Here is a 27,891-nt window from a genome sequence, read left to right as displayed (position 1 = left end):
TTCTGCTTCCAGGTGTTAATCAGATTAGTCAAAGAAGCATACATTTGATGCACATAAATACATTGCCTACGGTTATCCACATCTAAGTACATATTGTGTATCTTAAATTTTATATCCAGCTTTTTTACTACTATGAAAAGATACATTTGACTTTAGTCAAGTAGAAAAAAAGATTACTACTTCTAAGGCAGTAATTCTTTTAGGAATTTGGCTATTATTAAATGGTTCTGCTTGGTCCATTAGTTAACAGGAATATGTTTCAGATGCCATTGATTTGCTTTGTAAACAACCTCGTTAATTAAATCCTTTTTTGTGTGCTCCTATTAATAGATTTTAAAACTTGCCTGTGACTCATCTCTTATCTAATACTAAAACCAAGTACTTATGTTGGTACTTAGTACACTTACATTAAAATTGTCATTTAATCAAAGTTTTTCTGATGTTGTATCCATTATCAAAATAATATTATTTATATCTGTGCAGGTGGACTGCAGAATCTGGATGCTGAGTCACCATTAGTTGAAAATGAATCCACATCCACCAGTGGGGCACCCAATCTGCCTCTTGTATCAGAAGAAGAAAGACTGTAATTGTTAAAAAAATATTTAAACATATAAATATATACCTACTGGTAAATTGCTAAATACACTATTTTGTACACTTTAGAATTGCTTTTAGATTAATATTTTGTGTATTATTGTACATTCCAACAACCAGGATAGTAGTGCCTATCCCTTTGTCAAACCCGTGATATTCCATTGTAAATCATATTTTTTATCTGTCATTCTGTGGCAAAGGACAGGATATTGGATGTGCTCAAAATATATTTCCCTCACATGAATTTTTCTTTACTAATGAGGTTTAACAGATCATTGTTTAAATCTCATTGTTCTTAAAGTTGTATTTTATGAAACTGTTAATGATGATGCAAATTTTTGTGTCACCACAAAAAGTTACACTTTAAAAATTTACTTCTTAAATAGAGCTTGAGAATATATTAACTCAGGGGTATTTATATATTTTAAGTGTGTCAAAATTCATTGATTTTTTCCTCAGCATAGGAGTATGTAAAGCAATGAAAGTATCTAAATTTATTTAATCATTTGTTGTATGTAATAGTTTTTTTATAAGGTTAACTTTGATACACACTGTTTTAGCCTCCAACTGTCTAGAAAAGTTATTAATACCAGCATGTGATATAATTAACTCAATACTTATTCTGTGCATATGATTATGCTTTGCCACAATCATTACAATTTAGTGACACTGTGATGAATGTATTCCATGAAAGTGGGGATGAACTGTTAATAATTTACCTGTGAGAGGTAGTGTTAGAAAATATTTGCCTTGGTATTTGATAATTATTGTAATACTTAAAAATGTTGCAGTATTGCGTACCTGGTATCTTGATGTTTTGTTCTTTTTGTATATGCAATTCCTTACATTCCTATAGGTACTTGGAAGTTGAGGAATGTGAAGTAAAAGTCTGTCACCATAGAAGAGATTTTGTTATGTATCCCCAAGATACATGAGAATGTTTTGATGTACAAAATGTTTGGTTATTGTTAAAGTATTGCCATATATTGTAGCAGTTATTGTTAAAGTATTCTGGAGGATCTTCATTTCATTTGCTATTATGCAAGTTTTAAGTTGATTGAAACATTGCACTGGCTTATCAAATAACCACATATTATTCAAAGTGTGCTCATTTGGAAGTCTTCCTTAGCATATGAAAATGTGATTTTCTTTTTAAGTTGTGTTGGTATTATGTTATCTTAAGGGTGTTAGGCTCAGTTTAAGATCACACATCATTAGAAAATCTTACTTGTGATGCTCTTAGACCTTTTGCCTTGTTAAAAAGTTCAGGTTGCTTATTATTTCTCCCTGACGTTGCTCATTTTATATTTTTATTTAATCCTTGACGTCATTGATTCTTTAGGCACAAAAACTATTACATTAATTTAATTATGCATTCCTGTGTGAATTATGATACAGAGATCTGTTAGTATATAATATGCCGAGAAAGGAAACTCAGACTCTTGAAGTTAAAGGAATGAATTTGTTTTTTCTACATGATGAATAATTAAGTTATAAACGTTTTTGATTCACAAAATAATTGCTCGTGCATTCTGTATTCTTTTTCCAAGAGCATTGGCTATCTCTGACTCAAGCTGGAGGTAATCTCTCTAGTTTATGCAACAGTTAAACAGAATTTTTAGTGGGATAGTAATTGGCAATAACGATTGTGGTGATTACTGAGAGTTCACTATTTATTTATAGACTGTTACGGAGACTAAAATATGTTTCCAGAACAATTTTCTACTTTGGTCTTGCCATCCTTCTCATGGAGAAGTATATAGATTCCTAAAAACATTAACTTTGCAGAATATACTGTAATTCAAGTGTTATTTTCAAATGAGAATGGTATTTATTAGCCATATGGAACTTATTTATGATGGAGGAACTTAGAATTTGTAGCATGTGATTCAATAATGCATGTATTTTATCTTAGCATCCTGTATGGTTACTTAAAATAATGTATCTGTGATATTGTTGCAGTTTTTCAAGCTTATGTCTTTTGAAAAGCACATTTAAGTTTTCAAATTTAGAATTCATATGGAGAAAAGATTTTTGGACGTTTTTATCTGTATCCTTAAATGTTAGGTCAAAACAAGGTACTGTTTTAGGAATGAAGTTGACACCACTTTTGAATATAAATCCATATTTGGTGTGCAAGCATTTCATATTGGTCGGTAAAATTTTAAAGATTATATATATATATATAATTCTACATAATGTTTTCATTGTAATTCTTCTTTCAATTTTTGTCCTATTATGCCTTCTTAGTACATTGTTCAATTTTTATGGGAACTAATTCCTTTTGTATTGTTTTCAGACATTTTCACAGCTGTCACCTGAATAGTGTGCAATTTAAACTTGTATATTGGTTCCTCCATTTCATACCATTCTCATTTGGGATTTGTTTTTTATTTTATCTGGGCCATTATACTAATCAATCATGTAACCTTGGACTGTGATTTTTCAAATTATGATTATATGCATGGTATATTTCATTGCCTAACCACAAAACGCTTTTGTTATGCATTCCATTTGTTTACTATGGTGTTGTGCATTTACTACAAAGTTTTATCTATCTTAATGTTATTATTTTTAATGAATGAAATGGTGTACGTACTTAATCTCTTTCTATAATCTCTTTGTTTGTGATAGCAATACATTTCATGTTGGTGAGTATAATCTTGATTACAAGCAATAATTGTATACTTAGTACTGTGGTCTAAATGAATATTCAAAATTTTGTTTGGGTACCTCTTAAAGAACTGTATTTATAATATCAAAATAGGGGGAAGGACATATGTGCAGGTAGTTTTGTTTTCAATTGATAATTTCTCTAGGATTTTCTCTAGTCAGGTGAATTTCCATTGAATGCTAATTTTAAAAATTAATTAAACATATCATCCATTTTAGAAAGATTTAAAAAGCTGAAAATTACATTTTTTAGAAGTTTTTGGCAAATGGAAATCATGAAAACCGTTTGCTTATCAGTGATAGAAATTAATTAAAATAATCCTTATTTACAAGTGCCCAGTGAAAATTTCATATTTATAAATTCTCATAGGAATTTTGTCTTCATTGCTCTATTACAGGATAGTCTACAAACTCTAGTAGAGAATAAATGAAGCCTTGCTCGTGCAAGAGCCTGGCATTTGTTTTGAAGGAAATATCTCAAGAGGCATAGGATTCTTTATTTCAGGTCTTTCCCTATATGATTCCAAAGAATCTCAACCTGATTGAAAAATGAAAATAAATATGACTGATCTTGAGATGCTTTACATACACATTAGGCTGTGATATAGATGAATAGCACAAAAATATTATGTGCACTTTAAACTTTAAATGATGTTTAAATTAAGATTGTTTTTCTATGCCAGTGTTGTCATAGCATTTGATCACAAATTCTAGTAGGTTGTTATTAAAAAAATAAAAAGGTCACATTGCTGAAATTTTATAGAACAGTTGTTTTTAGCTGTTAGTTCCTCGGCTTAATTCTGTTGAAATTACAATTGATGTATTTACATAGTTATAACGTATAAATGTTTTGTTATCCTAATTTCTAAACCTAGGTAAAATATTATTTGTTTTCCACTCTTTTGATTTGTTTTTATGTACTGTAAGAGGTAACTTAAGGCTGTAATAAATTAATCCAGTTTTTAAAATTTCGTTTTATTTTTGAATGTGCCTAAAATACTGAATTGCTGCCATATTTTTTAAAGTTATGTATGCACCAAGAAGTCAGCTGTCAAGATAAATATTGTTGAGGATTAAGATAAATTCTTGGGTGGGCAAACATGCATATTTCTATTTCAGAAAAGTCAACTTAAAAACAGGAGTTTCACTAAATAACTTTGCAGTTTCCACATAAAATAACTGATTTATTTTCAACTAGTTTCGCTACACTGTAGCATCTTCAGGAATGTACAAAGAAAATATCCCGTTCTCACACATATATATAGTCGTCCAAGTGGATCCAGTCATATTTAAAAGATCATGAGTCAATATAACAGTCAGTGGTTTTGAATGCATTACCCAGCCAAATCCATAGGAGTGTCTCAGGACTCTATTCTTAATCCAGTAATTTTCTTAATTTATATTAATCATCTGCCCTCAGTTTTAATGGGAGTAAATTGGATTAAACACATTTTATAAGCTGATGATACCAATATATTAGTATCTGTAACCTCCATAAATGAATTAACTTCAAAGTGTACATCAAGATTGCAGCTGGCAATACACTGGTTCAAAGAAAATCGTCTGAAACTGAAAAATCCCAGGTAATATGTTTTTCTCTCATTCCATCCAAACCCAGTCCTCCTACAACAGTGAATAGCTAAAATTAAGAATTAACCACATCCACAACATTTCTTGGCATTCATTTGGACTCAAACTTGACATGGGAAACCCATATATACTGCATTTTAGGAAAAATTAAGTTCAGCATGTTTCCTCCTAAGAACTTTGAAGAAAACAGTGAGTAAAGAGGTGCTACTAATGCTTTACAATGGCCTTATCTACTCCAATATTGCATATGATATCATTCTCTGGAGCTCATCTCCTTTCTCCCAAGTCATATTTAAACTGGAAAAGAAGACTATTTGTGTCATTGCATATAAACCTCCAATTTTATCTGCCTGTATGATCTTTTAAGATCTTGGGCTCCTACTTTTCCCTTTCTACTTCAATTAGTCAAGAAAGAGCATCTATTGAATCCTATCTCATTCCAAAATATGGATTGAGGACAAAAAGATGGGTACAGTAAATAGGTGGAAACATCTCGAATGAGGAGTAATGAAAACCAAAAACAAATAATAGGAATGGCAAATAGATAAAAGATCATAAAATCATGGATTACAGTTGATATATCAGAAAATTATTTATGCCGTCAATTGAGATTTTGGAGAAGAAATCTTGAAGTACTAAATTATAACCTAAGGCAAGAAGATATGGTGAACAAAATGTGGTCCAAAGAGAAATGCAATAATATAGAGAATTGATGGAGACACATTACAATGCATTTACTGTAGAGGAAAGTGATCATAATAAAAGAAAGGAAAATCTGGGCGCACAAGGAGAGATATGCATGGAAAAGTGTTCATTGCAAAAATAAGGATTCAGCAAGATGGGAAGAATACATAAAAAATTACGTGTTGGCGATACAAGGTGTGTTAAAAAGTAATGGGAATTTTGCATAGTGTATCGTACACCATGAGTCACAGGATCAAACAAACAATTAAGAGTAATAATTACAAGTTCAATGCCATTTGCTTGTAGCAATACGAGAAAATGCCCACATTAGTGGGAAAACAATCATGGCTTTTACCACCATGATAATGCACCTGCTCACATTTCATTGCTTGTTCATGAATTTTTGGCCAAAACCAGCACTGTAATGATATCTCATCCCCCGTATTCGCCAGACACAGCCTCCAGGAATACCTTCCTCTCTTCACTATTAAGTGCTGATAAAGGTGTTCCTCAAGAATCAGTGTTGGGTCCAACTCAATTTCTCGTTTATATACATGATCTCCCTAGAAAATTACATGTAAATCCCCTCAGTAAATGTGTCTTGTTTGCAGATGATATGAGCATTGTGCTGTATCAGAAATCCTCTGAAGATCTGATGACTTAAGGTGAATCCATTATTCATGACATGGGCACATAATGCTATGGGAATGACTTGATTCTTATTGAAACTAAAACAGGCCATAATATTCTCTGCAAAAACCTGTCATTCTGATAAAAATGCTTCTCAGCCAATGGAAAGTAACTGTAAAGTTATTAATGACTAAAAATTTTTGGGAACATATTTTGATTAACACCTGAAATGGGACCTGCATATTACATGGGTGGTCTGAAAAGTTTCTGACCTCAAAAATTTCAGAAAAAATGTCTTGTATCTTTGTTAGGTCGGAAACTTTTCAGATCACACTCGTACACATCTAAATAAAAAATTAAATTCTGTGCACTATCTTCTTTCAATTCTGAAGCATACTATTAGTATGGAAGTTTTAAATACAATCTACTATGGTCTATTTTATTCTCTCTTATCATATGGTATCATAATCTGGGGAAAGGGGTCATCAACTAAAATATTTTTTTATTAAAAAAAATTGCTCAGGTCTATGTGCAATAAACCATATAGAGCCCACTGCAGACCACTCTTTCCAAGTCTTGCCATGTTAACAGTCCCTTGCGTGTTCATTCATAATTCAGTAATTTTTCTAAAAAAGTACATGGCTTTATTCCCATCAAATAATGGCAAACACACCTATGAGACTAGGACAAAAATTATCTGTGTGTAGTATCTGCTAGCATGACAAGGATGACCAAGGGACCTCTTTCTCTGTGCATGAAAATGTTCCACAAGATTCCCATTAGTTTTAGATATGAGAAATCATTCTCTATTTTTAAAAAGAAATTGTTTTTGTACTGAGATGCTGCGCCTATACCCGGTCGGAAGGCCGTATTATTGACATATTAGGAAAAATGTTTTTACAGTGTTAATGACTACATTGATTCTGGGTAATACTGAATTTTATATTCTGCACATTATTATGCATGTAGGTGTATTTAATTTTTCTGGCTAGCATTTATTAAGGTACTGTACTTCTTGATATACCTTATACGAATAAATAATGTATGATATTCTGTACCATTCTATGTATTTGTCAATTGGGGAAATAAAATATCATTATTGTCCTTTGACCACTTTGTATCAAGTTTAGTTGAATATGGGGTTTTTAGATATTTATTGATGGGAAAAACCCTTTTACAAAAAGAAAGGCAAAAACAGATTATTTCCACAATTATAAAAAAAACATTTACATACAGGTAGAAATAACATAAAGATACATATTCGTTACTCAGAATTTTAATATAATTTAGAATTTAAGAAGAATTTTGATTTGCTGTGTATGAAGGATATTCAGATGGTTTACAGGCATGTATATATACCAAGTTCGATTAATTAATGTAGACAAAATATCCATATTAAATAATATTCCAAATTAAAAAATGGGAAGAGAACATAAGAAATATAGTATTTGTTACAGGCCAGATGACAGATAGATATTTGTCTTTATTTTGGGGTGAGATTGAGACTATGGAGTCTCTTCTACCACCTAACACCTCATCACCTACTTAAAATATTAAACTTAAAGATAAATTACACAAATTGTACATGAATAGCAATAAAATTAATGCATATATTATCTTAGAACTAACATACAGAAATACAATACATTAGTTGCCTAGTTAATTAATAACTATAACACGAAATATACAATGTACACACATAAAATACTAGGCATAGACATACCAATACATGCAAACAATACTTGTAAAACAAAATTCCTGGTAAAATTTACAAGCGCCAAGACAAAGTATGATGCTCCTGCGAAATAAAAAGGAAGGATCTTGAAGTATGTTTACAACTGTATTTTCACTGGTTAGTTCACTGAGAAATTAGTGATTTATGAAGGGCAGGCTGGAATGATGGGCGAGATGGTGCATTAGTTATAATGGATGATAGCTCATTCCACTGACGACATGCTGTGACTGCAAATAACTGGTTGTATGTAGTTGTTCTGTGATGAGGTATAACCAGTTTATGATTACCTCTGGTATTTAGTTTATGCATTTTATCAAGGCTATTGAAGTCATTGTTAAAACACTGAGGGGTTTTATAATTTAGTATTTGGTAGAGTAAGGACAGCATGAGGAGTTTCCAATGAGAATCCAGATATAGACAATTAAGTTTGATAAAATATTCTGTAATGTGTTCTGTAATTGTAAAGTTGTAAATGAAGCATGCACATGAGTTAAATACCCATTGCAGTTTTACCGACAGCTTGTTTAAAAGGTATTGATTCACAATGTCACCATAATTAAAGTGACGAATGATGAGAGAAGAAACTATCTGCTTTTTTAATGTGATGGGCATAACATACTGAGATCTTCTAAGGGAGTGGAGGGATTGACTGAGAGTTCTGCAAGCTTTAAACACTTGAGACCATGAGAAATTTCCATCTACCAGGAGGCCTAGATTTTTAACAACATTCTTAAATGGAATGAGTGTGCCTTGAAGATACATGTTTAGTGGATGAAATACAGCGATTTTATCAGTTTAGGATAACCAACCCGTATAGCTTGTTTTATGCAAATGTAGGCTAATGAAGTTTTGAGTCCTCTATCTTATTATGTTATTGACGTCAGCATTAATTGGTTTTATAGCAAGAGGAGGATTATAAGAAGATGATGTTAAAAAATGAATAAGTTCTGCAGCTCATCAATGCAGAGGCAAACGAACATCCACTTGATTCATATTTAGCACTCAAAAGTTTATGATTTCAATGGAAAAGAACAAGTGTGTTGCATTGAATACCATACAGCTACTATGAGACTGTTTCAGTGGAATGTATATTGGACAAATGCACATTTGGTAAATAGCTGTGTATGACTACTTAACATGCAAAAGCAAGTTTTGCACACCAGAACAGATGATAATTTCTTTGGATTTTGAGGAGGATGTACGATCGGAGCTAGGTTTATAACCATGGTCCCATATTAACAGCACCTAAGTATTTAGGTACTTCAAATTGTGTTCCCGATATAAAACAGAAGATGCCTCAGATTCACCAGGAAACAAATCATTCAGAAGGCTATGAAAAAAAAGACCCACAAGAAGAAGTCTGACAGGACCAAAAAGCTGGAAGTGGTGGCAACCATAGGTCCCTCACACTCGTAATAACTAAGAGGATACATAGCTAGATTGGTGCCATCTCCATGATAAGAAATTGATGTTGGCCTCACCAACGCTAAGTTCAAAATTTTAATCAGTAAATGAGACTCTCTTAAATTCAGTCTCCAATAAACCTGGAATTTGAGCTGTCCAACAGGTATGAGGTCGGGTATAGTATTAAAAAAAAGAGCAAGAAAGATTTTGTTATTTCAAAGAAGAATTTAATATAACTTTTTAATTTCATATTTGGGTTTTAACGACTTCAAATTCCAATAGACCATGCACACCCAATTAATTCTCCATAAAATGTATTATATCCTTTTCATTTTGAAAGTTTCTAAGGAGTCTGTGGCTATCAGAGTCAACTCCTCAAATTAAACCGAATAAGTTAAAAGATTATATATGGCATTGCAATTGCGTATGATACAAACATTAACAATATTTAGCATATTACACTTCAAGAGTAATAATTTTAAAATACAATTGACGAGAAAAATTACATGTTTTCGTTTCCAAATCATAAATCAAGATATCTTGCTCCCAACGTCCACTTCTCAAAAATACAAAATTTTCGCATCCATCGAATAAATCTTTCTCTTAACAAATATCCCCCGTAAAAAATATAAAAATGCTAACACCGCAAAACGCTCATCATACGCAACGAAACGCAACGAAGCACGCAGTTAGTTAAACACACCAAAGGTAGCAGCACCTCTCGTTTCGGCCGTCGCTTCTTTTTCTTAACAATTGCTCTTGAGGAGGCAAACGTGACGGCAACCGAAGGGCTTCACCGGCGGTAAATAAACGTAAATAGTTATCTTGAATATATACTCCATTCCATAAACATTGAGAGTCCTTGTCGGAAGATCGACTACTTCATGTAACCGAAAGCGGTGTTACTTTTGAAAAAATACACCGTGAAAATGGTTAACCATTATGTTGTGACGGCTCATAAGCCTACTGCAGTTACGGCATGTGTCACAGGTAAGATTTGGGGACTCAACGCACCATCATTTGTTGATTTCGCATGATACACTGATCTCTCCATTCACGGTTTTTGTATGAATCTATTGTGTTTATGCATTTGTCGTTGATCTTATGTACCCTCCCTCACTCCTGGTTTCAGGGAATTTCACCTCGCCAAGCGACTTAAATTTAATACTAGCAAAAAATACCAGGCTTGAAATGTATTTAGTTACTCCTGAAGGCTTAAGACCTTTGAAAGAAGTTGGCCTGTATGGTAAAGTAGCAGTCATGAAGTTTTTTCGGCCACCAGTATGTACATAAAGTGTTTTTTTGACTTCGTAATTTAATTGATGACATTTTTCCTATATACCGATTGATTTTTGGTTTCAGCATGAAAAAAAGGACCTTCTATTTATTGTCACATCAAGATATAATGCGATGATCCTGGAATGCGTTGGTGGAGATGGAGAAGAACTAGAAATTCTGACTAGGTATGATTCATTTTAATTTTAATACAATTTGTTTGGATGCAATTGAAGTCATATTAAATTTAAAATTAAAGTGTCATTGGGAATATACCTACAAATATGAATATTATATGTCAAAAGTTGTGGAAGATAATCGAGCAGTAATTAGTCTCATACAGAAGAGGTGAATTGTGAATTTCCACTGGCTTGCATCGGCTGATGAAAAGGAAATGCGGTTAACATTTACTTATTTTGTCATTGAAATGTAGGGCCCATGGAAATGTAGCCGACAGAATAGGGAAACCATCCGAGACTGGTATACTGGCTGTAATTGATCCTGAGGCCAGAGTTATTGGCCTGCGTCTGTATGATGGGCTTTTCAAAATAATTCCTCTGGATCGCCACAACTGTGAACTCAAGGCATCTAGTATTAGGTGAGTTTATTTACAAAGTAAGTTTGTTTTTACCTATATTCATCGTAGTGGTAAGGTATAGTAGTAGTTTTTTATGATTATATTGGAGCCCATTTTTGGGAGTATGATAACTTGAAGTGCTTAAAGAGCACCCTTTTAACACCATCAACTATTTGAAGCTGTGATTTTCACTGCAACCAGGGAAGTTTGTTGTCAGATTTTTTATATCATTAGCTAGAGTACTCTATCATGTCATGGTCAGTTACGTGTGACAATCTCAGTTGCTCTCATCCCTCATTCTATAGAATTTTCCTTTTACACAAACTGGCATGATAATCATTATTTGATCATGATCATTAATCATAGGAGGAGGTTGTAATGCTGTGGAGTTTACTCATTTAGATGCCTCTTTGTAATTAGTTAAGGGACTTCATTGGTAGTCTTCTCTGTCCATTAATTCTTTATATTCATTCAACAACACATCCATTGCTTACAGTCTGCTCTTCTATACTGCTGTATTAGGGTCCATGCATTGAGAAGTAAGCTCATGGTATGTGTTTTAATGAAATTACCTCATCTCCAGGCTTGTTTTGTAGGATGTTAGTAATCCTTTGCTTGTGGCAGGATTCTTTTTTGTGAGGCAATTTGTACCAATTATGTGTTGTAAATCGCCATCATTTACATTAATGATTCTTTAGTGAAAATTATGTTTTAGTTGCTCTGTATTTTCCTTCCTTAGTCTCCTCTGTCAATGCATGTTTTTGGTTTGAATTACATTTACCCTCAAGTTGTATTTTTTCTTTTCCCATGGATGTAATTCATGGAGATCTTTGGCTATTCCTCTACCAATTATTGCTGTGTCTTCAGAAAATTATATATGTTGATTGTGTGTTCTTTGTCAATAATTCTTAAATATCTCTTTAACACTCTTTAGCCTTTTCAATATGCTGTGGTAGCTCGACTTATGAACTGCTCAGCATATGAACTAAATGAAGTACAATTCTTTTTTATTTTGTTTTGGCCCCTGGATACAAATTTATTCTTGAGATATGAATTGTGTTGTTTTTCTAACACACTTTGACGTAGACTATATAATGAGACCAACAATTTAGTAAAATTTGTTCAAAAGCACTCTTCCAGTAATGCTATTGCCAAATGCCTTTCCCTCCGCACCATCCCACTGTTTCATGAATACATGTTCAGTGGTAAACCTTCCCTAGTGTAATAGTAGCTGATACATTGTATCTAATGTGAGATAAATTTGTAATGCATCTGCAGTTTTGTTTTTTTTGTTAAATAAACAATACACTTATGAATATTTTATTAGGTTTATTGGTAAATCATTCTCAGATTCTTTCTAATATCTCCAACAGGATGCTTTATTTTTTGAAAAGTAAAGCTACTGTATTAGAAAATCTCACACACTATATTAATTTTTTGTTGCAAATTTTTTACTGGTAATTAACCACATTGGTAAAGCATTTCAATGTTTTATTTTTTTCAAAATTCTAAATGTTGGAAAAGACAAATTAATCCCAGATGCTTGGAGTCCAGACGATGCTACAGTCTTGGGAAACTAGTCGACAAAAATAAATTCTTTCCTGCGGAAATGCAAAGTCTTTGAGTCTTCCTCATGCTTTACAAATGGATTTCCACAAAGTATTGGCCTCAGCCATCATTCAAAGGGTTACTCCGTTTATTCGCCGCTATACAAGAGGTTGTGTGCACAGATGATCTCTGATAACTGTCGCAGGCTTGGCTTGTTGCTGCCGGTCGCTGTGCCCAGCTATTCCCGTCTACCTGATGCTGCAATCAAAACAAGTGAAGGCTGGTCCGCAAAGCCAAAACAAATGAACACACTAGCTGCCACATCACCCCCTTGGCAGAAGTGGAGCGTGCCATTAAATTTGTGGTATTAGAGAAAAAAACTACCAAAAAATAAAACAAAATCTGAAAAAGGTTGCAAAATAATTCAACATTACCTTATGTTCACAGAGAAACAAGGGAGTAAAAGAAAGAAGTCAAGCATAGCATGTACAGCTATGTTACATAATCTGCAAAATGCCCAGGAAAATGAACTCTTTAGCCGCTATACCTTGAATCTTCTTTTCTCTACAGCTCCTGTTGTTTATACCTCACAGCCATGCATGAGTGTGTCATGCAGCAAGCTCTGCACTATCCATACTGCTTTCTTCTGTATCGCTATGTCTACTCCCACATTTCCATTCAAGGGGTTTTTGTAAATTATCTTGTAGCTACCCTTCCCAAGGTCTCTCTGAATAATATGCTAAATTACAGGGTAATCCTTGCAAAACAGAAATATACTACCTTGATCAAAAAGTTCCCGGAATAACCACCGTGTGGCGCTCCCATCGTTCCGATTTGAGTTCTGTTTTTTTTGTTAAATTGGTACATCTGTTGTTGATATTCCCTTTAAATCTTAGTGTCATAACTTGACATTTGCAAAAGTTACGGTCGGTTTTCGGTATGTCCATCAGTGCTTCCTGCGATTTTTCCATTACTTCCTCTCGGCTGCTAAAACGCGTTCCCCGTAATGGTTTTTTAACTCGATTGAACAGAAAGAAGTCACAGGGAGCCAAATCAGGTGAATTCGGTGGCTGTTGGATGGTATTTGTTGCATTTTTCATCAAAAAATTACGAATAATGATAGCACTGTGCGACGGTGCGTTATCATGGTGCAAAATCCACGAGTTTTCTGCCCACATTTCTGGTCTCTTTCGGCGAATTGCTTCACGCAAACGTCTCATAACGCCCAAATAATACTCTTTGTTTACTGTCTGGCCTTCTGGCAAAAATTCATGATGCACTACACCGTTGTAATCCATGAAAACCGTCAGCATTGCCTTCTTTTTTGACTGAAAACGACGTGGTTTTTTTGGTCTCGGCTCATTTGGTGAACGCCATTCACTTGCCTGATGTCTGGATTGCGTGTCGTATTCATAAACCCACGTCTCGTCTCCAGTAATGATCCTTTTGATGAATGTGGGATCGGATTCAGCCTCGCAAATCATGTCTTTTGCGACGTCAACACGGTCTCTTTTTTGCATGAAATTGAGGTCTTTTGCTGCTACACGACGGAAACCCAAATCATTAACCACAATGTCTTGGGCGGATCCATAGTTTCAAGTCCTCCGCTATTTCTCTGATGGTTAATTTGCGGTTATTGACCAACATTTCTTTTACTTCATCAATTTTTTCACCGACTTTCGATGTCGATGGTCTGCCACTGCGTTCATCATCTTCGATTGACTCACGACCACTTCTGAACCGCTCGTGCCACTGGTAAACGACCGTTTTTTTTAGAGAATCGTTGCCGAAACACTTTTCCAACATTTCCAACGTCCGTGCGCCACTAAATCCGTTTTTTACGCAAAATTTAATACAAGTTCGTTGTTGCAAATTTAAATCCATTTCTGCAATTGTAAAAAATCGCCAACACACACAGAGATAGATGTACTCTTGGCTACGTAACTTTTGCAAATGTCAAGTTATGACACTAAGATTTAAAGGGAATATCAACAACAGATGTACCAATTTAACAAAAAAAACAGAACTCAAATCGGAACGATGGGAGCGCCACACGGTGGTTATTCCGGGAACTTTTTGATCAAGGTAGTATTACCTCATCTAACATCTTACCCGAACTGCTACATCTTCCAGGAACTACTGACTCGTGTAAATGACTACTTATTCATCAAGTTTAGTAATTTATTTTCCAGCTAGCATTCTTATCCCGATGCTAACACACCATTTGCTACCTAGTGGATGGACTTAATGGGTTAATGCCTAGCCCCAAGTTGTTTGCCATATAATCTGATAATTGTTTTTCAGTTTGTTATGGGTATTCAGGATAATTGTGCCATTCAATGTCAAAAAGTGACATCTTCATGTTAATAAAGGCATCACACATTAACTGGTTCCTCCATACCATCTCTCAGGGTGCCCACTCATTTTTGAAAACTAGAAAAAAGTCTGGAATTACTCAAGTTCTTAAAAAAATTGGAAGAAATAAATAAAAAAATTTGGGAGTTAGATGTGAATATTGGGCATATGTTATGGGAATCAGAAATTCCCAATGAGAATGGAATTTCTGTAGTAGTTTGTGTTTACAATATGCCGTTGCATGCAGGCCCTAACAAAAACTGAATCTGTAGTCACGCTGACCTCATTGATATCAGTGACAAGTGATGTGTGGTGTTCCACAAAAGAACTACATCATCTGATCCCCATACTTTGGGCAAAAAAGGAGAGTGTTTGTTGAGAATGGCAATCCATAAAATGAGTTATCATCCTGGTCTTTCATGTATGGGAACTCTCCGGATCGGATGAGTCCAATTGGCACGTGATTAAGAATTCGTGTCTATTGTCCCATTTTTTTCTGTGAGTAGTTTTTATATGTCTGTGTTTACAGTAATGGTAATTGTTTTAAAATTTTAATGTTTGTCAATTCTTCTTCTAAGGATGGTCAAGTTCTTCTGCGGTTAACATTTTTCCTGGCATAAGTCTTAGCATTCAATTTGTATCTGCTCAAGGTCTTGCTTTCAATATGCTTCCATTTTTTTTAAATACTGGGGTGTTCACCCAGATTAATAGGCGGAATTAATAGTTGTGCAATTAAATCAATGTGCATTGGAATTTGGTTTTATGTGGAAACAAAGGCACTATAGTTACCCATTCAGGTTCACATAGAAGATAGCTAAATACTAGCATTTAGAACAAATCAACAATTGAAGTAATTTATAAACCCTAGTATGCAGTCTGTTTGGTTTGGTTCTTTCAGTTTGCAAATGGCCTGGGTCAAATATGTGGCCATGCAAGAAAGGAAGAATGGGAGAGGGTAGAAAACTGCTGATGGAAATCAAGAAGAGGAAGATATATTGGTTGGGACATATATTACCCCAATATTGCTTGCTGAGAAGAGTCAGAAATAGAGGAAAAAATTCAAGGAAAGAGGAGGAAGGGAAGGAGGAGGATTGAAATGCTTGATGGGTTAAGAAATGACAGAAGTTGCAGACAAATGAAAGGAGATGCACAGGACCAAGTGTGATGAAGGGTACCAATGGAAGACAGTTCCACAAGAGAGAGAAAAGAAAAGAAATTCCAAGTCTTAACATACTAAATACTTAACATGTAACAAATGTTACATTTAATGTATGATGATTGCACCAAATTATTTTCAAGCTTTTTTTGGGAGAAGTCATAATGACGTGGTCCTGGCAGATTGGTTGGTTGATGGTGAGGGACTCAAAAGAGGCTGAAAAAACTGAAACAGGGTTGCCAGTTCCCTTTCAGCTGGGTTGTCTCTTGAGGAGCAGAGCTAGTACATTGTTTTGCCAATTAAATGTGTTATTTATAAATTTATGATCCGTGGGACTCTTGTAGTTAGTCTAAAATGTCCGAGAAACTTATTTACACTACTTATTAATTGTGGCGTTGAAGTGATTTCACTAAAAATTTGAATATATGTTGGTCTTTTTGAGTTATGGTGGCCGAATACGCCTTATGTTGCATTACATCTCTTGTAAAAAAATCCCTAATTTTAGTTTCAACCTTGAAGTATCTCCAGCAACCACTAAATCCATGAAAGCTTTTATATGAAAATTAAGTAAATTTTTATTTGTTCATTGCAGGATGGAAGAATTGCTGGTACAGGATATTGAATTTCTGCATGGCTGTGCTAATCCCACTGTCATATTGATCCATCAGGATATGAATGGTCGCCATGTCAAGACACATGAGATTTCACTAAGAGATAAGGAGTTTGTGAAGGTATTTTTGCACTAATTTTTAAATTATAGGATCTGTAATATTGTAATATGTAAAAGGATCAATTTGTCTGTTACATAATTAGTTTTATTAACCTGACGAATTGCAAAGGTCACCAGAGGATGATGAAAAACTACTGGAACCTGCATTTTAATAAATCTAATTCAAATGGTGGAAAATTGTAATAATTGGCTATTCATCATTTTTACTAAACTTGGGGAAGTAAAATTTGTTGCTATTTATCCATTGTACTCTGGCTTTACATAATGGTTGCGATAAAATAATGGATTTCTTTTGGTGTTATTTACCTGTGGTTTAGAGAATTATCCATTACCCTAAGAAGCATAGAGTCAGCTGTTGGTACAATTCAATTTTCCATTGACAATTTGACTTTTGCACTGTGTTGCATTATCTGTACCTTTGTTTTTAGTCCGTAAGTCATAAATCTTATAATTACAATAACCGTAGAGACCTAAATTTCAATGATAGTAAAATTGCCTGGTTATGTATACATTCATTATTACTGACTCGGTTAAATAATTGAGGATGTAACTAACATCAACACGCTGTTGACAAATATCTGCAACTATAATTTGCAGCTGTATATTTTCTTTGAGGTGTCCTATATTTGTACAATAAATCCTAAGACAAAAATGAATTGATTTTTTTTATCTTACACATGTTTTGATTCTAATAACATTGTTCCATTTTTCCCTGATGCATCATCAACCCTTTTTTGATTGATTGCAGATACCATGGAAACAAGACAATGTGGAGACAGAAGCTTCTATGGTTATACCAGTTCCAGAGCCATTAGGTGGAGCCATAATAATTGGTCAGGAGTCTATTTTATATCACAATGGAACTAATTATGTTCCTGTTGCACCACCCCTAATTAAGGTGTGTATATGCTTTTGTTTGAAAAATATTTTATTATGATTGCAGTGTACTAGGACTTTCTCAAATTTAATGTCTGCGTTAAAAGATTAAAACCTTTAAAATATAAATTTACTTCAGCGTTACAGTTGACCTAACTTCGAGATGATTTTCCACAAATTGCAAAATCCCTCTCATTGCCAATTGCTCAATTATTTTATATTATCGTATATTGATCATTTATTTCCATTGTCTAAACACTGGAAATTGGAATGTTCATGGATTTTATTATCTTGAAATAAGCCCGGTCCTAATTAGCTCCAATATGTCTGTTGTTATCTCGTCTATTGGCTTAGGATATCCATATAATTTAGTCCACAATTGAATTTAAACTCTATTTCACTTCATTTTGCCTTTGCAATTTCCACCCATGAATGACATTTTTCCCTTCAACTTCCCATTTTAAATTTAAGTTTTCTTATTTACCCCAATTTTTCCAATCAAGTGGTTGTCAAACATGTTGTGAAAATATTTCCATGATATTGCATGAGTAACGGAAGTTATGTGGGCAGTTATAAAGGTCTGAAATGGCTCGTCGAAACCTTGAAGTTGAATCTTTGGTAATGTGTAAATAAAAAGTTTTTCCTGCAATTTGGTCCCTTCTCCCCAATAATATCACTCACTCCACTCATCCAAATTTAAAAAAATGGTAATCGATAGATTTTTGTATTTATCAAACTGTATGTTTGTCAAATAAACAATGCCTTGAATGCAGTGTTTTTTCTGTTAGGTCGAATATGAAGATATGATTCAGGACCAATTGGGTTTTGCGATCTTGTAGATGTTTGTTTTCACTTTCATCCTCATGGGATGGCATGTCTTCCTCTCATTCTCTGTTTTAAATTTAATGCTAATGCTTTTTGCTTTGCCACTAGTAAATTTAGCCATGTTTTTTAACCATGTCAACCTAAATCACCTTTTCAAAATAGTCTGTGTTAATCCATTATGGCAGTACATGAAAGCTGATGACACTTTGATGCAAAAGCATACTATCATGGATGGGAGTGAGTTGTGTGGAAGGGGTAAAAAAAGGGACTGAGGGAAAATCATGCAATGACCAGCAGGGTGGCCACAATAATATGTTAGTGCCAATAATGAAATTTGTATGTTGCAGACAGGGTCTAATTACTACTCTAATTGGGTCTAAATCCATTATAATCTGTCACTTGTGTGCAAGGGGGTATATTTGGTTTGGAGGTCCTTTTGTAATGACTTGCAGATGGGTTTTTTAATGACAAATAATGTAATATTTTTCTTCAAAATCATTTGTAAATGAATATCCTATCCATGTTTCTTGTGATTTGCTGGTTGATTTGACCCTTGCCTTGCTGGTTGAATTTTGTTAATTTTGAGCAACATCAGATAAATTTGAAACTGGATAGTACATAATATTAAAATCTATATTGAAACTAATCATTTTGTAGAGGATTGAAAAAATATGCCATTAGCTATGGTGAAAAATGTATATTTTCTGTGCACTGTGTAACATAAAATTGCCAAAATTTTGAAGATATTGACAGAGGCGAAGCGCTTGATTGATTGAATTTGAATGATGAAATTTGTTCATATTTAGACATAACTACTGAGGTAGCTTACAAATACGAAAAACCTATTTTAACAGTACTATCTTGATGTTAGAGAAGTTATATTTTATGTATAATGCATCACTGTTTGGCTTTCTGCTTGAATATGACATTTTTGTTTAACAATCTGTACTATGTTTCATAAATTTAAAAATTACCCTTTACAGCAAAGTACTATATGCTGTTATGGTCGAGTGGATGCGAATGGTTCTCGGTATTTACTTGGAGATATGGCTGGTCACCTGTTTATGCTTCTCCTGGAGCGTGAGGAAAAGATGGATGGAACCATGGCTGTAAAAGACTTGAAAGTAGAGCGCCTAGGTAAGACTTCAATTTTAAAGTTGTTGTGGGGCTCATATTCAAAATGTTGCTGTGCATCTCGTCAATCACCTAATGAACGGTGAAACTGTTGAAAACCCATGGGAAAAAGTCATTTTGTCATGGTTTTTGGAGATATGTAATTTATTCTGAACTTAAGTGGATGGTTTTAACATTTTTATGGGAGAGATTTACTCAGCAGATAGTGAAGTGCTTACAAGTTTATTTGATTCACTTATTGGCTATACAGAGATTTTGACATCAGACATTGTTTGATCAATGTACTGGGTAAAGGTATTTGAACTCTGCAAAATGCATTTTTTTAAACACCTCAACACTCGAGCTTATGATACATGAGGTGAGAACATCACACTCTGCTGTTAAAAATTATGTTGAAATTGGGTAAACTATAATCCCATATCTCATGATAAGAAATTTATTCTTCGGGCAATGATTAAGATAGCGTTTTTTGCTTTTAGTTATAAAACCCAATAACCTCCTGTATTAGCGGGTATCTTCCCTGTCACTTCTGTTGCTCATTTCTGTTTGAAATATGATTGTCTTTCTTGTGTGTGTGCATTCATGATTTATGAATGTGCGATATGACTTTGGGAAGTTAGCACTTGTTTGTTGTCTCAAGAGCTATGTACTAAGGTCAGGGTTTTCTTAGAGTCACTGCTGCCTGAGATAAAATAATGGAAGACTCAGCCATAGGTTATTCTTGATGAAGGCATTGTAAGCGTCACTGAAGGATATGCTATTTGGGAAGTAAGTAAAGGGCTTAAACTTGAATCCCTCCTGATGCTCTCACTTCCTGGGGTGGAATGGCAGAATGGTGTATCTGCTGGGAATAATGCATTGCAATCTTCTTGAATCTTTCCTGTTGAACTGTGTAGTTTAATTTATGAACTTTTTGCCAATATTTGGCGATTCGAATATTACAGCATTGGTCTATGCTGCGTGAGATGTAATTTTTAACTTTTCCTTTGCAAAATGGTGGTTTGTATATTTTATTCTTAATGGAATTGAACCTTATTAACATACGTCTATTTGCTCAACAGGGGAAATAAGTATTCCTGAATGCTTAACATATTTGGATAATGGTGTGGTATTTGTTGGTTCACGTCTTGGTGACTCGCAGTTGGTAAAGCTGAATGCACAACAAGATGAATCAGGATCTTACGTCTCTGTTATGGAGACCTTCACCAATTTGGCTCCAATTCTGGACATGGTTGTGGTAGATCTGGAACGCCAAGGACAGGGGCAATTAGTCACATGCTCAGGTAATTACATTGTGTGGAATGTGTGTTTTTCAGTTAATTGAGTGGTAAAGACACCTCTCTACTTTGAGTTTAGATATTAAATAGTGACATGTTCATTTTTTTAATGACATAATGCATCTTAATATTTCCTTTTGAGTGAAGGAATGAGTATTTTGATTTCAATCACTGTGAAGAATATAAGACTTTCTTGAAGGGGTGTTTGGTTTAAGAGTAGGTTTGCTAAAAAGTAACTTTTTTCATGAAAAGGTGATTTTATATTTAAGGCTTGTTGTTACAATTTGTATTTTAAGCTAAAAAGTTGTTTTACGCGAATTAAAAGAGAATTATTTGTTTCATCAATGAATTCCACAATTCAATTATCTGTGTTTGTGTTTGGTAGATTTGGCTCTTTGGTTCCACTGATACTTGAGATTAGAACCAAAAATAGAATTGAAATAACAATCGTATCTTCCAACACCGATACTTATACCAATTTAGTTGTTTTCACACTCTAAATTTCTTATATCCATCACATAACATGTAAGGTCTCATGAAACTTTTTAGATAAAAGTCTTGAAATAGAATGTTTCCATCTGGCACATAGGTATACATTCTAGGAACCAAGGTACACCGAAAAAAAGCTTGTTTTGCTAAACTGCATAATAATTATGAATCAGAGAAGCAAAAAATGCAAAATAATTCATATACATGTACATATTTAGGTCTTCTTCTGTGTGATGCAGGTTGACGTATAAAATTGAATGTTTCACAGACAGAAAAAATCTCATTGGTTGCATCTAAGTACTTAAGTGTTGGAAAGGTGGCTGCTAAACAGTGAAATGTGCAAAAGTCAGTTGATACATAGTCCTTTTTCTTTCTGTTTTTCATTTTTTTGTATCACAATATATGAAGTTTGTTGTATAATTCCTTAGAAAATCCTAGAAATGCCGCTTGTATCAGAAAAGGTTTGCCACTAATAAGTCTAAACTCTCACTAGATTGCTGATGAAGTTTTAGCTATATCTATCATTTTCATAGTCGATTGAAGCAATCAACTTGTTTATTTAGTAAAAGTTTCATGCAGTGATTAAACCCTTCTATTTAAAAGGTTTAACGCCAAAAGAGATCAAAGGTAAAATGGATGAAGTTCATGGAACATCTGCTCTTGATTGACACAATCCACGATATTGTTTTGAGTGATCGATGAATAAAAATTCACAAAATAGTTGAGGCCGCAAGCATATCACAAGGTGCGGGCAGTATTTTCAATATTGCATGAAAAATTGGGTTGGGTGCTGCCACGTTTGCTCTCAGAGCAGAATATACGCAATGGTGTGACCACTTCAATGGCTGGTTTGGTGTTTTTCTGTCACAATTCTGACTGTTTCTGCATCGATACACAACTGTGGATGAAACATTGGTACATTACTGCACTCTAAGAGACAAAAGAACAGTTGAAACATAGAGTTTCTGAAGACGTTCCGCCTCCAAAAAATGGAAGATGATGAAATTGGCTGACAAGGTGATTGGCAAAGTTACTTGGGATGAATGGGGTATCATAAATTGATAACTTGCAAATAGAACAAAAAATAAATGAAAAGTGTAATGCATAATTATTGCATTGCTTGAGCAGAGAAATCTTGAAAAAATGTCCTTATATGGCAAAGGAAAAATTCTCTTCCTTCGAGACAATGCACGGGTACACACTTGTACTGTTATGATGGTGACAATTTTTTAATTAAAGTTCAAATTATTAAAAATCCAATGTATGATCAGATTTGGCCTCCAGTGACTTTTTTTACTTTCAAACTTGAAAAAATTATCTGGTGGAAAATAACTCTCGTCTGATGAGGTCATCACCATCACAGATTTTGAGGACCTTCGGAAATCCTACATTTTGGATGGCTTGAAAATGTTGGAGGAATGCTGGGAAAAGCTTATTGAGCTGAACAAAGATTATGTGGGAAAATAAAACTTCCCAAAATAATTAGTTTTTCTTATTTTTTCCTAAGGATTTATTGAGCAACCCACATACTACCTTGATCAAAAATTTCCCGGAATTTATTCAGAAAATTAAAAATACAAGTTTATTCATCTAAATCTATATTGTCCCCTTCAAAGTAATCCCCATCGACTGCAACACACTTATGCCAGCGCTTGATCCAATCCTCGAAACATTTTTTATATTCGGTTTTCGGTATGTCCATCAGTGCTTCCTGCGATTTTTCCATTACTTCCTCTCGGCTGCTAAAACGCGTTCCCCGTAATGGTTTTCTGCCCACATTTCTGGTCTCTCGGCGAATTGCTTCACGCAAACGTCTCATAACGCCCAAATAATACTCTTTGTTTACTGTCTGGCCTTCTGGCAAAAATTCATGATGCACTACACCGTTGTAATCCATGAAAACCGTCAGCATTGCCTTCTTTTTTGACTGAAAACGACGTGGTTTTTTTGGTCTCGGCTCATTTGGTGAACGCCATTCACTTGCCTGATGTCTGGATTGTGTGTCGTACTCATAAACCCACGTCTCGTCTCCAGTAATGATCCTTTTGATGAATGTGGGATCGGATTCAGCCTCGCAAATCATGTCTTTTGCGACGTCAACACGGTTTCTTTTTTGCATGAAATTGAGGTCTTTTGGCACCAACTTTGCTGCTACACGACGGAAACCCAAATCATTAACCACAATGTCTTGGGCGGATCCATAGGCAATGTTCAAGTCCTCCGCTATTTCTCTGATGGTTAATTTGCGGTTATTGACCAACATTTCTTTTACTTCATCAATTTTTTCACCGACTTTCGATGTCGATGGTCTGCCACTGCGTTCATCATCTTCGATTGACTCACGACCACTTCTGAACCGCTCGTGCCACTGGTAAACGACCGTTTTTTTTAGAGAATCGTTGCCAAAACACTTTTCCAACATTTCCAACGTCCGTGCGCCACTAAATCCGTTTTTTACGCAAAATTTAATACAAGTTCGTTGTTGCAAATTTAAATCCATTTCTGCAATTGTAAAAAATCGCCAACACACACAGAGATAGATGTACTCTTGGCTACGTAACTTTTGCAAATGTCAAGTTATGACACTAAGATTTAAAGGGAATATCAACAACAGATGTACCAATTTAACAAAAAAAACAGAACTCAAATCGGAACGATGGGAGCGCCACACGGTGGTTATTCCGGGAACTTTTTGATCAAGGTAGTATGTAGGTACAGGTATTACCATGCTTACTAAATCAATAGGCAGAGAGAGTTGGTTTGTGACAGTGTGTAAAAGTATGTAGGATAGGGTTTACACGATTCCATAGAAGCTCACCGATAGAGTGGAATATAGACAGGATGCATTTGCTTATTCCATGGATTTTGAGAATGAATTCAACAGATCAAATTGGGTAGACTTACTAAACATATTAGAGAAGATAGTGGAAGACTGTAGGGATAGGAGACTAATTTGTAACCTGTACATGTCTCAGATTGGCCAGGTCCAGTTAGCAAAGGGTGAGTCATGATAGGCAGTGTAAGCAAAGGCAAGGCAGGACTCATCTTTATCATCTATGCTTTTCAACATGCAATGAGGGGTTAGAAGAAGGAATAATATTTGATGGGGAACTCAACATCAGTTTGATTTTTGGATGATTTAGCTTAAATTAGCCCATCAGTCATGATTTAAAATCTGAATCCCATATGAATATGAAATAGGATGTTGCATTTACTTTGTAATCATGACACAGCTTACCAGTGGCTTTTATGATGTAATGATAGTTGAGACCTTGTAAGCAGGCTACATTGAGGGCCCAGGGTAACTAATTATGAGACCAATTTACGACATTCAACTTTCTGTTAATGAATTTGTATTGTGGTACTGTAGGTGATTAACAGTGCAATCTCATTTTAAGTAGACTTTACACCTTGACAAGCATGATACCAATTAAGGTACCTGCTAATATTCATTCCTGTTGAATATGAGAATGCAGATTAGATTCATAGGGAAAACTTTTTAGTGTGATGGAAGAACCTTCATAGATGGGACAAATTGTCTTTAAAAGAGGTCATTACCGGATCTATAATGTATTGCATGGTAAGGCTCATTGCATGTTAAAACCTCTGATCTTCTAGGTATTAAAACTAATGAGGCTTCTCTTTATTTTAGTAACCAATTTTATAATCCACAGGGGCATACAAGGAAGGATCGTTGAGGATAATTCGCAATGGAATTGGAATCCAAGAGCATGCTTCAATTGATTTATCGGGCATCAAAGGAATGTGGCCATTACGAATCTCTACAGACAGCACCTTTGATAATACTTTGGTGATGTCATTCGTTGGACAAACCAGGCATGTGATTGTTAATCCATTCTTCTCGCAAAAGTCTTTAAAATAATTTAAAATAGATAGAAGCAGTTACTTATGCATGATTGGGTGTGATATACTGTATGAACTGCACAGTGCACACCTGTGTAAATTGACCATTTGGTTTTTAGCTATTGAAATGAAGGAAAATTTTTGAAGATATAAATTATAACTTTTTTGTGGAGATGAAGCATGATTTTGACATCCTGGGATAATAAGCATTAAATTTGTTGGGAATATTCTTATCAGTCACTTAATAAACATAATACTTAGTCAATGAATAGTGAAGTTATTTCAGTAGTCTCGCAGCCAATGAATCAAATCATCCACTGCCATTAATAATGACATACACATACCCCAATTGTTGTCTCAGGTATGCAGTGATGGGAGAACTGACAGTTTCCCCTAAAGGTTCCTTTGCTCTTCCTAGTTATTATTATTTATTATTTGTATTCTTCCAGTTAAGTTAGGTTTTTCATGGATGCAAAGACTGAACAAAGTTAAATTTCTTTGTCTCTCCTAACAAAACACAACCTGCCATCTGTCACTAAAGTAGCCACTAAAAAATGTAAATGTGTGAAGCAATCATGACGTATTTGGAACTGGGTGTCGTAGTACCTAAGCCTTGAAAGTACCTAAGGTAGTACCTAAGCCTTGAAAGGCAAACAAGCTTGCTGAGGAGGCAGAGGAGGGATTGATTCATCTCTACCAGGGCTTTCGAGAAGGGCAGATAAATGAAGGGGCTTGACCTCTCTTTGGATGGGATGACTTATTTTTGGCATCTGAGAATAAAGTGCACTTGGTACATAAGTTTGTATGATAATTGATCAATTATACAAAAGCTATATTTTTTACTTTGTTTTATTATATGCTGTATTTTTACAATGCAATACTTGTTCAACTGTGTAAGATAACTCACTTTTTTATTTCAATTTATTAATGATACTGATGCAATAATTTTCAGAGTGCTTACCCTCAATGGCGAAGAAGTTGAAGAAACTGACATTCCTGGTTTTGCATCTGATCAGCAGTCATTCTTCTGTGGGAATGTGGATTATGGCCAAGTGGTGCAAGTTACTCCCTTGACTGCAAGGCTAATTTCAACAGACACAAAATTACTGTTAAGGTAAGTTACTGGCCACATGTTTAGTTTGTTTTTTTTCTGTATCTGTATTTATGATTTGTTGATGTTAACATTGTAAATTGTACTTTTTCATGCTGTTACATTTTCTTCATAAATCATTGCCAGATAGTACTTCCACAATGCATGGTACTTTATTTAACCTTGGCTATGTTGGGATATCATGTCCTGCAAAAGCACTGCATAAGAGGAAATACCATCTTATTTTTTGGAGGAAGCACCATCTTAGATTCTTTGTATCTCAGATTTGAAATAAATACAATGTGGATACAGTTACAGTTAGTAAAAAAAGTATTTTGCTCATATTTTCTTGAAAGAATGTGTAATTACTTCAGTTATTATTGTATTTTAGTATTCAAATTTTAAAATAGAATTTTTAATATCAAATTAAAATTAAATTTTCGAGTTTAAGTTCAAGAGCAGGCCAGCAAGCCTCTGGATTGAAAGATCTTTTCTTGGGTCTTCCACCTGGTCAGGGGTTCCATGTTGGCCGACGTTTCGATGCCCGACTCGAAGTGTGACTTGACGTTTTCAGCCTAAATGTTCTTAGAAGATTTAATATTTTTTTTGTTTACAGTGAGTGGAAACCTCCATTAGAAAAAACAATCAGTGTGGTTGCTTGCAATACATGTCAAGTACTTTGCGCATCAGGGAGTGACCTGTATTACTTGGAAATCTGTGAGGGAGAACTTGTGATGAAAGCGTAAGTTGACCCTGAGAGGGATGATTATTTAAGGAATTTATTTTCAGGGTATTGTCTGTGATTGTATTATCGATTGGATTTTTTGGCTTCTTACAGTCACATTACACTTGAGCATGAAGTAGCTTGTCTGGATATAAATCCACTTCAGGATGGTTCTGGAGGGACAGCAAAAAGGGCGGAAATGGCAGCTGTTGGTCTTTGGACGGATATATCTGCACGTGTCCTTAGATTACCATCTTTAGAAGAGCTTAATCGTGAATTTCTTGGAGGAGGTTTGTAGACCGATTTATGAAAACCTTGAGCGATCTTTTTAATCAGTGTATTCGGTTGAAGAGTATTTGCTTGTGTTTTAATATTGTGAGTGTTAGATAAGAATGAGATTCTGACCATTATATTCTTGCTACTACATTAACCTAGGACAGTCTGAATCGACCTGACATTTTCATTTCAAAAAGGTGTATTCCAGGAGCAGTATCGAGAGTTTTATTGATCGTTGAAAAAAGAGACTCGGGTAGAAGTCTATTCAGCCAACTGTTGTGAATCTAGATTCAATTATTTTTACTTGTAATTCTGCCATTTAATAGAATCAGCTATTTTAACTAACAAAGTGAAAGAAAATTATTTGAAAAGTATTGGAGAA

At 34.5% G+C, this 27,891-nt stretch overlaps 2 protein-coding genes across 3 annotated transcripts in view; both read left to right on the top strand.

Annotated features, from left to right (window-relative positions):
- The window catches only part of LOC139698664 (pleckstrin homology domain-containing family D member 1-like), a 45,494-nt gene extending 43,561 nt beyond the window's left edge, over positions 1-1,933 (top strand). For both annotated transcript variants that reach the window (XM_071597535.1, XM_071597534.1), the window contains one exon: positions 484-1,933. In XM_071597535.1, the coding sequence (XP_071453636.1) occupies positions 484-590 (107 nt within the window). In that variant the 3' untranslated portion in view covers positions 591-1,933. The remainder of the gene's footprint in view (positions 1-483) is intronic.
- An 8,130-nt stretch (positions 1,934-10,063) lies between these two features.
- The window catches only part of pic (DNA damage-binding protein pic), a 47,847-nt gene continuing 30,019 nt past the window's right edge, over positions 10,064-27,891 (top strand). The window contains exons 1-12 of the mRNA XM_071597506.1: positions 10,064-10,303; positions 10,446-10,594; positions 10,676-10,776; positions 11,022-11,186; positions 16,817-16,955; positions 17,703-17,852; positions 19,639-19,792; positions 20,851-21,072; positions 25,230-25,392; positions 26,372-26,533; positions 27,126-27,251; positions 27,348-27,523. Coding sequence (XP_071453607.1) covers positions 10,243-10,303; positions 10,446-10,594; positions 10,676-10,776; positions 11,022-11,186; positions 16,817-16,955; positions 17,703-17,852; positions 19,639-19,792; positions 20,851-21,072; positions 25,230-25,392; positions 26,372-26,533; positions 27,126-27,251; positions 27,348-27,523 — 1,768 coding nt within the window. The 5' untranslated portion in view covers positions 10,064-10,242. The remainder of the gene's footprint in view (positions 10,304-10,445; positions 10,595-10,675; positions 10,777-11,021; positions 11,187-16,816; positions 16,956-17,702; positions 17,853-19,638; positions 19,793-20,850; positions 21,073-25,229; positions 25,393-26,371; positions 26,534-27,125; positions 27,252-27,347; positions 27,524-27,891) is intronic.

Source organism: Hetaerina americana, unplaced genomic scaffold, assembly GCF_022747635.1.
Source record: "Hetaerina americana unplaced genomic scaffold, ioHetAmer1.1.p SCAF_9, whole genome shotgun sequence".
NCBI classification, from domain to species: Eukaryota; Metazoa; Arthropoda; class Insecta; order Odonata; family Calopterygidae; genus Hetaerina; species Hetaerina americana.
The sequence above is the reverse complement of the archived record's forward strand: the minus strand, read 5'-3'. Positions and strand labels throughout refer to the sequence as shown.